General features: G+C 49.6%; 1 protein-coding gene across 1 annotated transcript in view; it reads right to left on the minus strand.

Moving 5' to 3' along the window:
• LOC131879459 (uncharacterized) overlaps nucleotides 1–12,846 on the minus strand; it is a gene marked incomplete in the record, with an annotated part of 15,919 nt that extends 3,073 nt beyond the window's left edge. Inside the window, 2 exon segments of the mRNA XM_059225793.1 lie at nucleotides 242–10,062; nucleotides 10,141–12,846. Coding sequence (XP_059081776.1) covers nucleotides 242–10,062; nucleotides 10,141–12,687 — 12,368 coding nt within the window.
• Nucleotides 12,847–13,052: the final 206 nt, after the last annotated feature.

A 13,052-nucleotide genomic window follows, 5' to 3' on the forward strand; every position in this document is an offset into this window, starting at 1 on the left:
TGTTCACGTTAAATTTGTGCTTCAGATTATGAAAGAAGGAAAAACACTCATCGATTTTCAGACATGAACTAACTGAATAAGGGGAATAAAGTTCCCGTAAACATGTTGAATCCGGAATAGAGTCCATAAAAACGGATTTTTGAGTCCGAGCTGATACTTCAATGTCAAACAAAAACACTAGCAAGTAAGTTGGTCCAACAAATATGACATGGCACTTACTGTTGACACCTCCTCAGAAGACGGTAGGATCTCCTTTAGCTTATCTTCGAAATGGGTGACGGCGAAATGTAAGGCTTTCCCTGTCTGGGTCATGACTTCCTGACACAAATCACACCAGAAATCACTTCTCATCCGCACTGACTGCAGAGCCGAGTCGATGCCGTACTTTCTTGGAGTACTTGATTTTCCGGGTGTGCTCGTTGTGGCAGCTCCCGTCACGGGAGTGGTGGGAGTTCCAATTTTGCTCTCTTGGATGGAATCCGTATAAGAGTTATCGGACATATTACTCGCATCGCTCATGAGCTCATTCTTAACGTCACTCAACATCGTTTCGTGCTTCAAATCAGAGGCATCTGCCTCAAGCTTAACGTCACCGTCGATATCGATATTCGGAGGGACTAAAGTATCAGATTGGCTACCATTTTCATGATCTTGAGCCAGAGTTACCCGATTTTCGAGTTGCATATCGTCCTTGGGCTCAAACCCAGGAAGAACGGGCGAGACCATGGCTGGTGGATTGTCGGAGAGAACGTGGGATGGCACGATCGCAATTGGAACCAGTGTTTCAGAAGTCGGACTGTCGCCTCGCTGATGAGCTAAGGCTTCGTCAATCCACATTTTCGTGAACCGATGTTTACCCATGAAATGGGTCCACATGTTGATTTTAGTCTTGGCTTCGTAGCTGCATCGATTGCATCGGAAAGGACGCTCATTGGGTAGGATGGTACGTAACTTATCTTTAAAGTGATTTGTGGCTAGATGATAGGTCTTGTGATTTCGGGTCTCTTTCCCACACAAAGGACAGTTCACATCAAGAAGCATTTTCCCACAATGGTAGTCCTCATCATCGTTACTTCCGTCCAATTGTGAGAGATCGTCCTCTCCTTCGTCTTCATCAAACTCCAGAAAGTCATCAGTCCCATCAACTTGCATAATAGGTTCCAACTTGATACCATCATGAGAATTTACATCCAGATCTCCATAAAAGGTGGTGTTTGACATATCGTTGGACACTGGCAGCCTTGACTCGCTCTTTTGCAGGGAAAGGTACAGGTACTTTTCGATGATGCGATGAGTGCCAATGTAGTGGCGATAAATGGTTTGCCGATCTTTGCTGGTGAATGGACAAATCGGACATTTATTCTTATCCTTTGTGGCTAGATCCGATTCGATCTCTTGTCTGAAATGAACCTTAGCCAAGTGATCGAAGCGCTCACGTGTCTTATTCTTGGTCTTTGGAGTGAATCCACACAACTCACAAGGCCGACCAGGATTCTTGCCTTTCTCTAGATGGACATCGTTGACTGCTCGAGGGCCTGGAGTGAGCTGAGACATTGTTGCATGATCATTCGAAGGTGGAATAGTCAGAGTTGCGTCCAAATCTGCTGAGGATAGCAAGGTCAAGTCATTGCCCTCGAGTTTGATGTCTTTGATCAAATCCAGATGGGGTTGAGAAAGACTGACATTCAAATCGTTGATATCGAGATCAGCGAATGGCTCCTCTTTGACGGTATCTGTCAGGATTGGATCTAGGAGGTCAAACTGCGGCTCGTCTTGCACAGATAATGGCAACAAATCCCTTTCGGTGAGGTTCTGTTGACTCAGGGCTGTCGAGAAGATTTCGTTCATGTTCGGAATGGGCGCTTTTAACGAGGAGGATACATTATCCGTCGTCCCCGATGTTGATGGCAAATTCTCTTTCGATGGAAGATTGTACCTGACAGCTTCAGGGTTCTCGTCGAAATATTGATTGATGTACTTGTCTAAGAACTTATGAACGGATCCATAGTGGCGGGCCCAATCCGGTTTGTGCTTGGTGGAGTAGCCACAACCATCCATGGGACACTTATATGGAGCTTTGGTAGCAGTCAGATTCTCGAGCAATTGATCTTTGAAGTGTAGAGACAAATGTTGAACCCGTAACACGGCTCGGTTCTTTCCTTCAAACACTTTTCCACATATTTCACAAATCCTGTTAGGGGCTTTGGTCTTGCTAGCCTCTTGGTCGTTTCCTTGGACTGACGATTGAACAGCGGTGGCCACGGCACTGACCACTTGCAAGGTGGGTGTATCCGAGACGAATGACAGGGCGGATTCGCTTTTGGCTGGTGTGGTGGGTAATGATCTAATGTCTTCCAGCGAGTGCTCGCTCGCCAGACTGGGATCATACGTTCCATCCATTTGGTGATCAAATCTAAGATCTCCATGATGGTAATGGTGAGGATCGTGATGAACAACGGGAGTAGAAGCTTGGTGCTGCTGATACTCTCCGCTATGATGATAAAAACTGTTCATCGAGGGTAGGGCTCCGGGAGGAGGCGCATGGGCCCCAGTCTGGTGGTCCAAAGTGTTTGCTGGTGGCATTTGATAATGCTGAGCTTGAAGGTGATGAGGATGTGGATGAGTAGGAGGAGGGACTTGCTGATGTTGTCGGGTGTCTTGGTAATAGTTGGTCTGTCCTCCGTGCATTATGGGCACTGGATGTGCTGCCGCCTGCGCTTGTTGTTGCGGTTGTGGTGGTTGTTGTTGTTGCTGTTGGTGAACATGCTGCGGTGGATGATGCACTTGATGATGTGCGTGTTGAGGAGGATGAGCTTGACGAGGCGCTTGTTGAGGGGTTTGGTGAGGAGTTTGATGTTGCACTGGTTGTGGCGATTGATGTGGTACTTGATGTGATACTTGGTGAATCAATTGATGAGGCACTTGATGTCCTGCTTGATGGTGCGCTTCAAGGGGCATCTGATGAAGAGATTGGTGAGGTTGCAGTTGAGCTTGATGAGGGTGATGGGGTTGAGGATGATGGGGTTGAGGATGATGGGGTTGAGGATGATGGGGTTGAGGATGATGGGGTTGTGGGTGATGGGGTTGTGGGTGATGGGGTTGTGGATGATGGGGTTGCGGATGATGTGGTTGTGGATGATGAGTTTGTGGATGATGTGATTGCGGATGATGTGGTTGTGGGTGATGGGTTTGTGGATGATGCGGTTGTGGCTGATGGGGCGGCATATGATTAGGTTGAGGATGATTAGGCTGAGGAGGATTAGTTTGAGGATTAGTTTGAGGATTAGTTTGAGGATGGTGGGATGGCGGATGGTGGGGTGGAAGGTGATGAGGTTGAGAAAGGTGAGAATGAGTCTGACTGGGGCGAGATTGAGAGTGGGAGTGAGGAGGTTGCAATTGCTGGGGCTGGGAGTGAGGAGCCTGTATTTGTGGAGCTTGTATTTGTGGAGGCTGTAATCGCTGTGACTGCAATTGCTGAGCCTGAGGATGATGGGGCTGGGGTGGAGGTTGAAGAGGTTGGGTAGGACGCTGATGTTGTTGCTGCTTTTGTTGCTGGGTTGTATGCGAAAAATGTTGTGCCGGAGGTGCATGAATCTGCGCTGGTTGTCTAGAAATAGCTTGAGCCGACTGCTGGCGTTGCTGATGCTGATGAGCCTCTTGCTTGAAGTGTTCATCCACAGAGTATCCTGGTAAAGCCTGTTTTAACAGCTCAAGAACGACCTTGTGAGTCATTCCGTAATGCCGAACCAAGGACTGCTTGCTATCCTTTGCAATGTAGTCACAAGATGGGCATTTCCAGGGAGCGTGGGATGGGATCTTTGCGGCCAGGGAGTCCTTGAAGTGTTTGTCGCAGAGATGTTGGTGAAAGGTGTACTTAGCAGAAAACATCATGTCGCAAAAGGGACATTTCACCTTCAATGCTTGATTGGACATTGTCAGAGACGAATTAGTGTCATGGCCTGGAGCGTTTGTTGTAGTTTGCAACTGCGGCTGCGGCTGCTGCTGAAGAGGGGCTTGGGGAAAAGTTTGTGAATCTGGCTGATAATTGAATGACGACGGCTGTTGGGAAAGCGGTTGCTGAACTGTCGGTTGCGATGGTGGATTGGATGCCACAGCATTGCTCATACCTTGGGCTTTGGCAGAGTCTTTCCAATTGCTGGGCACGTACTTGCCCACAATCCCAGTGAGATGTTTTTGAACCATTTTGTGGACGATGCCATAATGTTTCACCAAAGGACTGATGTGTTTGTCATTGGTTTCATAGGAGCATCCTCCCACTGGACACTTCCATGGAGGTTCTGACGGGAGTTCAGCCGCAAGTTGAACCTTGTAGTGCCTCTCCGACATGTGTCGGAAAAAATCACTCTTGTTCTTGGCCATGTTTTGACAGGTCAGACACTTGATCAAATAAGGCCTTTCCATGCCAGGCTCTGGCGCTTCTATAAATGGATCTGGAGCCGGAGCTCCCACTGATGCCTTATTTTTGGGGGTTGCCGGTGGTTGAGGTGCAGCTTGTGGCTGTGATGGGTTATGAGTGGATGCTGAAGGCCGCTGTAAAGGTGGAATATGATGCTGTTGTGGCTGGGGTTGAAGAATCACAGGTCGTTGAAGGGGATAAGGACTCTGAGCTGACGGTGTGTATCCTTGCGATTGGGGTGGATATCCACCTTGGCTTGGATCAAGGGGTTGAGGCATGCCTGAATACTGATGGTTTGGACCAGGACTGACCATACCTGTTGAAAATGAAGAGCTATGCGTAGACATGGGCCTATCCTGAGGAGTCATTGGAGGTTGGGGTGTTCCAGCACCCTGAGATCCAGGTGTTTGAGGGGTCCTAGGGGGCACAGACATGGGTTGTTGGTTGACGTATGTAGGAGATTTAATATCCATGTTCGGAGTTGGCTGTTGTGACCCTTGAGAAGAGAAAGGGCTTGTGACCATGCCATCAGAACCTTGACTGTAAAAAGCTTGAGGTGGCCCATAGGCAGTTTGCTCCAAGCTTGATCTTGACAGAGATCTTAAGGACGGACTCATCATCTGACCCTGATGAGGCGATTGCGATGCACTTCCAGGCTGACTGTAGTGCATGGACCCGATGGAGTGAGGCTGATTGACGTTCACTTCCAAAGGTGAGTTGTACGCCGAGCCATTGCCAGGGACATTTTGACCCGAAAAATGATAACCATCGTTGCTCACGGAGTGATCCATATCTGGAGTAGGTGTCTGAGATGGAGTGCCCTTCAACGAGACTGGGGCTTTCTTCATCGGTTCTTCCAAAACCACGCCTTCTTCACTCAAGAACTTTTGGACCATTTTATGGACCAATCCGTAGTGTCTCACAAACCCACCTTTGTCCTTGGATTCATGGGTGCATGCTGGACACTTGTATAAATCTGCACCCGAAGGTATGCCTTCACACAAACGTTCACGGTAATGACAATCTGCCAAATGTCGAAGCAGCATGTATCGCCCGGAGAAATGATTCTTGCAAAGGGGGCATGACTCTCGATTGGACTCCGAGGTCTCGTATTGCTTCAAGATCGACTCGTCATAACAATTATGTCTTCCGATGTTCTCGTTGAGCATGCGCACCACAATGTTGTGGGTCAAGCCGTAATGACGAACCAACATTTTTAGGTCCTTTCCCTCAAAGGTTTGACAAGCGGGGCACTTGAAAGGAGGAAAACTCGGAAGCTCCAGCTTCATTTGCTCTCCGAAATGTTTATCACTTGCATGACGGATGAAATGTGTCGCGTTCAAGAATGTATGATTGCAGTTTGGACAGGCGATTGGTGATGCATTTGAATTGTTATCCACTTTTTTCCCCTTGGCTTTACTTGCAGAAGTGGACGTCGATGAGGCTCCGTCCGAGGCGTTATTCATATTTGAAGACGCCCCGGAAACTGGACCTTGGCCAATACAATTAGGCAGAGGTTCAGACTGGTTTATTTGTGGATAAGAAGGACCTTGATTTGGAGGTGGTCGTTGTGATGTAGGCTGATTTGGGTACTGATGCTCGGAATGCGGAGATTGTGGATAAAGAGAAGGAATCTGACTCCCAAAAGGGGGTCCAGTCGGGCGAGTGTGTTGTTGGGCATTTTGCATGTGATGAAAACGCTGCTGCTGTTGTTGTTGTTGTTGTTGCTGATTAGCTTGGACTTGACCCGGGTATGGGTGACTTTGGGGTGGATAATGTCCGGTTGCGTTGCTTCCATTATGATGAAGGGGGTATGCCGGATGTTGCTGTTGTCCTTGGGCATAAGCATGTTGATTGAGTTGTTGACTGACCTGGCCAGGAATTGGTTGCGAGGGCAAGAGAGGTTTTGCAACCTGCAGAGGCAATGGATGTTGAGGTAAACAGTTCGTGGGCAATTGTCCGGAACCTGTCGGCAGGGGAGCTTTAGCCTTGGTTGGAGTGGGCGGCTTCGATTTAGACCTCTTCGGCTGAGGCTTTTTCTTTTTGGGCGATTGCAGCTCCGGGTTGAGCTTGGCCATGAGGTCCTTGACCATTTTATGCTTGGAACCGTAATGTCTCACTAGAGCTGCAAATGTTTTGCTCTCAGAACTACATTTCTGGCATTTGAAAGGTGGATCTCGGGACAGACCAGCAGAGATTGATGCATAATAATGATCATCACAATAGTGATCGTTCAGCGCTCGTCCGTTCATAAACACCTTCTTACAGATTTTACACTCTTGCTTTTCCACTTCATCAATTGTCCAGGCTTCTCCCAATTCCTTTTGCATTAACGTGAACACATACTTATGAGAGAGGCCATAATGCCGACACAAATCCATCACATCACGTCCTTTGTACGGACAATCCGGACAGATATATGGGGCTGAGGCAGGAAGTAGTTGAAGCACTTGTTCTCGGAAATGACTGAGCAAATGGACGCCCTTGTCACGGACTTTATTCACGCTGGTGGTGAATTCTTCGCCGCAAAGCTCACAAGTCGGAATGGTGCATTTGGTGTCCACTTGAAGATTGACAGGTAGCAATGAAAGGTCGGAGAGATCCTTGAATTCAGCCTTGGTCTCGGTCCCAGTTCCCCCTTGTCTTTGCTCTGACCGCATCTTCATTATATCCAAATCTCGAGATGTGGGAACAAATTCGGACAACTTCAAGCCCGTCTCGGTCATGACCATCTTTTCCAGATCCTGGTGGCTCCAAATGAAGTGCCTTATGAGAGTTTGACGTTTGTCGTAGGTACTTCTACAAGCGGGACAAGAGGTTAGACCTTGAGGAACGGCGTTGACTAACCCAACACGAAGATGGTTGTCAACAAAATGGCGGCACAAATCCAACCGAGTGAAATATCGATAGCTGCACAGTTTACACTTGGGGAATTTCTTGTCTTCGCTCATTGCTTTGTAAGGCGGCATGTGGGCACCAATCACCCGAGCTTTTTTGGCAGGAGGTCCTCCTTTATTCGATTGTGGGGCACTCGATGACGTGGTCACTGATTTGGATTTAGCGGCAGGTGTTTTGCGGGCTGAGGGAGCAGTAGGTGGTGGGTGTTGATTCTGATCTCCTAGAGAAGGTCTAGCAGACAAAGGATGAGCAGACGCAGGAGGCGGGTAGACAGTTCCTGGAAGTCCAGGAGAGGATCCAGACTGAGGAGGTACCGGAGGTTGATTCCCAAGCGATTGGCTTTCTTCTACATTGGAAGGTTGACCATCCGCCAAGGGAGGGCGAGTATTTGCGGCTAGAGGGGGTCGAGGAGCCTCTTCGTTAAGGTAATAAAGAACTATTTGGTGGAATACTCCATAGTGCATGGCCATGCTCATTTTGTCACTTGTCTGAGTCGGACAACCAGGATGAGGGCATTTGAATGGGGGGCCCACGGGAACCACCTGGGCCAAGAGTTTTTGAATGTAATGGCTAAGGGCTAAATGATGAAGATAGTCCTGTCTATCTTTCGAGTTGTGAGAGCAGATCTTGCAAACAAAGGTCGGCACATTTTGTTGCTGATATTGCTGATGCTGTTGTTGGAGTTGAGGTGGTTGTTGTTGCTGCTGCGCAAAGTTGTTCACACCCTGCTGGTGAGCTGATTGTTGAGGATATGCGGAGATTTGTGACTGGGTGGCGGTCTGATTGTAACCGCCGTAAGCTTGTTGTTGTTGCTGTTGCTCATATTGAGGAACATGTTGCGGAGTGGTCGACTTCGAGGCCTTCAGATGCTGGCTCACTGCGGATTGAGTTGCTTGCATTGAAGGATTGAGATTCGCTGAATGAGATGATGGCTGCTGAGAGTTGTTACTACCGGGATGAGTTGCATAAGAGGGATGAGGAGAAAGATGGGTTGGTCCATTGCCAAAGCCTTCTTCTTGCATTGAATATGGATGGTATCTCGTTTGAGAAGGCACATGGTTGTACGAGGAGGGGCCAGGAGTTGGTTGAGTTTTGCTCGGTGGGCGCTTCGCCGTCACCGATACTGGTGGAGGGGGCTCTGGTTCTTTGAATCCGATGATCTCGTTGTACCAAATCTTGACCATTTTGTGCTTGGACCCATAATGACGAGCCACTGAGTAACGGTATTGATGGTCATAAGGACATATCGGGCAAAAGTATCGCTTGCTGCCGTCATTCTGTCCCAAACTCACAGATTTGAACAATCGGTCACGGAAGTGAGTGTCTATAAGATGTTTCATAAGGTCTCCATTAAAAGATCCTACTACTTTGCAATCATCGCACATAAGACACCGTATCTCTTCACCGCCTTTCTTGATTCCATTTTCAGAGCTATCGTCAGCGCCTAAACTTCCTCCAGAAGCTTCATCTCTCATCAACGATTGATCTTCAGGAAATTCTTGTTTCAAAGCGTCGTGTGAATTAGCCGTTTCTGAGTGAGCGGGATTGATCACCTCGGCTTTAACTTCAACTTTGATCTCCGGCTCTCCATTCCCTTCTTGGCTGAACACCTTATGATAGTTTCCGAAATGCTCCAAGAGCTTGTGGTAGGTCTCGGCGAAGTGCGGACACATGGGACATCCAAAAGGGGCCTCTTGTGACAATTGAGCGGTCTTGTCTTGGAAATGAGTATTTGCCAGATGGAAAATCAACTGATCACAACTGACGACTTCCTTGCATAGGTGGCATATCGGTTTAGAGTCCTGGGAAGAAGTGATGGAGTTTCTTCTGGGACACGAAAGAACTTCGACTTTCTGCCAATCACTAGAAATCCCTAACACCTCATAATATAACTTGACGGCTAGTCTGTGCTGAACACCCAAATGAATGAGCAAAGATACTTTGGCCACGGCGGTAAAGTCACATTGGTCCTTATTGCACTTGATCACTTTATCCTCGCCACTCGGGTCTGGAGCCTCCTTGATTAAGGTCTCGTTGAAGTGAATCTCGGATATATGTTTGTACAACTCATTGGCATTCCTCATCACAGGTAAGGTCTCGCACAATCGGCAATCCGCATCAACAGCCTTTGGGAGTCCTGAGTCGTGATTTTCTATTTCCTGGAATTCAATCTCACCCGATTCGTCTTCTTGCCCATTGGTCTCTAAATACTGTTTGTAGTGTTTTTGAACATATTTGTGGGTCACCCCAAAGTGATGTAACAGAGCAGCCGCATCCAAAGCGACGTACCTACACTTGGGGCACGCAAAAGGTACTTGAGTTGGAAGCTCTTTTTGGAGTAGGTCTTGGAAGTGACTACAAAGATGGTAGTCTTTCATGGAAGTAGACATAGACAGAGGGCAGATAGGGCACTTGAATGGCTTGATTACGGATAAAGCACGGACCGAAGGAGGCGGTGGGCGTTTCATGAGGAAATCGGGATTTTTCACCCCCTCTTCTATGCAAGCAACGACCACCCGATGCGTGAGACCGGTATGCAACGATAACGCACTTCGGTTTCGCCCAACGTATTCACACTTCGCACACTTGGCCGGATACTCAGTTGGACCGGGTAATTCGGCCCAAATACGATCTTTGAAGTGAACAAACACACAATGCTTGAACAACTCAGATTGCCATTTGAATGTGACATCTTCGCAAAACGGACATGGAAAAAGTTTGGAGGCTCTTTTAATACTGTTGCGGTCCTGGAAAAGAACAATTATTGATATTATTATTTGTCTTGCAAAATATTTTGGAGATGTAAAACATTGTAGTGAACTTACCCCAAAATTCCTGAACCCGTCGTCACTGAAGAGTTCAGCAAATTCATCAGAGCTATGGCAGAACTGGGTGATTTTCCACTTCTCCCGGGCATTGTGCAGGAGCTTTGAAAGATCTAGTAGACACGTTTGAGGTATGATCTGAGCCATGACCAACCTCTCCACGCAATGAGGCTCCCTATTATTGCACAAGGGCCAGTCGTAGTCGTCGGTTTCATCACTCTTGCAGTCTAAGTGCTCGTTTACTAAGCCCGTTTTTCGGAATTGGTAACAGTCGAGACAAATAAATATTCCACATCGCCCGCACGTCCAATGGAAGTTGAACAATGTGGTTTTGCAAACATCACACATCTCACGTACACCTTTAACCGCCGGCTTCCATACAATGGCCTTGTTATCGGACATATTCAGGGATAGACATTTGCGTTCTTGTTGGACCATGTCACAAAACTGGTCACCAATGAGGCCTAGGATATACTTGACCTTTTCAATTGGAATGTCAGGCTTTTTATGAGGGGTGACACTCCAGAGGGCCACGTCCGCCGGTTTCGGGTCTTTGTGAGGATCCAGGTAACCAGCCACACAAATCTGTCCTCCTTTACTACACCGGAGCTTTCGGAATGCATAGAAACAGCAACTGATGTCACAAGTCTCATCGGCAAAATTCCCTTGGGTTAGAAGGGCTCTGCGCTCGGAAGAAGGCATCGTTTTACACATATGACACATGGGAAGATCGAAGGCCATTTGGAAGCACGGCCCGTCTTGGAGGAAAATATCCCCCGGAACACGGGTAGCCATCAAATCTCTGATATGTTGATCCAGGTTGAGCTCAGGCACGACAGGTTTAGCTTTTTCGGCAACGGAGTATTGGTCGTCCTCATCATCACTTTCGTCATCCTCATCCTCGTCGCTCGATTGATCTCGAAGTCTTTTCAAGGCTGGTTCTTCGAGGTCGCGTTCTAGCATTCGTTTGCTGCGGCGTTTTTCCTGGTCCGGAGGATCACTTTTTTTGGTCAACTTGGCTGCCAAGGCATTTCCGGGCTCATCTTGATGTGTTAATAGAGACCCTTCTTGGCGCACTGTATTACAAGTGAACCAATGTCCCGAACCCACCGGGCTTTCACCCTTCTCCTTGCCATGCTTTTGAATCAGGTACTGCCAGTGCAAGGGAGTAGGCAAAAGAAGTGTTTGCCCACAAACACATTGAATCGAACACTCGTTCAAGACCTTGGCACAAGAGCCGGCCAAAGTCTGGAGCTTATTTTGGACTTGACTCTTGAATTCATCCAAGGAGAGCGGCAACTTTTCATGATCCGACTCACTCAAATGTAAGGCCAAGGGCTCCGCCTTCATGTCGATCGTCTTTTCACACGGCTTAGACGGAGGCGTCACGGCTTCATCAGGTCTTCTTTCTTCCGACACGGAATCGGGTTGGGAAGACACATTCACGGGCGGAGAAGTGGGCCCTTCGGATGGAGGCCGGTCCTCTTCCAGAGCCGGCACTCGAGTAACAGGATCCGGCATTTCCCCCTCAACTAGGTCGGTCGTCTCGGGGGATGACGGATGACCGTTAGTGCCATTAGATAAGCCTAGACAGACGGGCGATGGGCTGACATGGTCGATTGAGGACTCGACTTGAGGCATGAACTTCTCGATCACGTCGTGCTCGGTCTCATAGTGCCGCTGTAAGAGCAAGGCGGTCAGAGCCTCATATTGGCAGCGCGAGTCGGGACATCGAAAAGGCCGAGCCTGAGGCAATTCGGCACTGATGTCGGGACGAAAGTGTTTGACCAATGCGTGTTTCTTTAAGCGCGCGCGATTGGCGGCTAAAGCTCCGCACAATCGGCATTTGAGGCGTCGTTTAGACGAAATGCCGGGCAGGTCCATCATGTCTTCGGCCTCGTCTACACTGTCGTCCGAGACTTCGACCCAAGAATTGGCGCGACTACTGGTACGGCTGGCGGGCGTGGACTCGTCTTCGAGCGTTCCAGTACCGCCCGGCACGCGCGACGAAGTGCGGCGGCCATTAACCACGGGACGCGACGTGGACGTGACCGAAGACACGGAGGAAGCCGGCGAGCGGCTCGTTCGTCGTTCTTTGAGAACACGATCAATCTGCGGGCTAGGTGGGGCGACTCCGCTGCGCGTGGTGCGAGCCCGTCCTTCGCGCTGTCGGCCTCGGCGAGCGGCCGGATCGGTGGCATCACTGGCCTCATCAAGCTGATCGGCGTTTTCCGCCTCTTCCTCCTCAGCTTCGTCTTCATCCGACGAAGCACTGAGGACTTCTTCTTCTTCTTCGCTGTGATGGACCCGTGGGATGGTCGAAGCCCCACCGCCGGTAGCCCGGGTGGCTCGACCGGCCGGCGGGGAAGCCGCCGCTCGGTGGGGGCCGGTTTCGTGGCCCACGGCTGCACTTAACTTGGCGGCCCCGGCCTTGACCAAATTGAGGTGGGCTTCGGTGGGATGGCTGTGCGGCTGGCGTTGACGCGAGGACCGGCGCGAACTGCGCGGCGAGGACGACGACGAGACGGACGAGGCGCGGGCTGACATGCTCACGGCTCTCGGGTCAAGACCCAGCCACCCGGGCTGAGTCAACAACGACCCGGAATGTCTTCCTCGGCACTACAATGGGCACGGCCACGGCATAGAGGCATAGAGGGGACAAGGCTGGGTCGGTCCTGACGAACCTCACTCACGTGGGCCAGTCAGGGCCCGGAGAGCGGGATGAGCCGGATGCGACCAGGCCGGGGGCGATCGGATCGCACGCCATAACATGGCCCACACGCACGCACGCACACCCGCACTCCAACTGGTTCACGTTCACTTCCTGGTTGACTCAAGCTAGGATCACGGGGATCACGGGGATCACGGGGATCACGCTATGGAACCGAGTCTCGAGGAGAGGCCAGGACAGA

Source organism: Tigriopus californicus, chromosome 4 (genome assembly GCF_007210705.1).
Source record: "Tigriopus californicus strain San Diego chromosome 4, Tcal_SD_v2.1, whole genome shotgun sequence".
Taxonomy (NCBI): Eukaryota; Metazoa; Arthropoda; class Copepoda; order Harpacticoida; family Harpacticidae; genus Tigriopus; species Tigriopus californicus.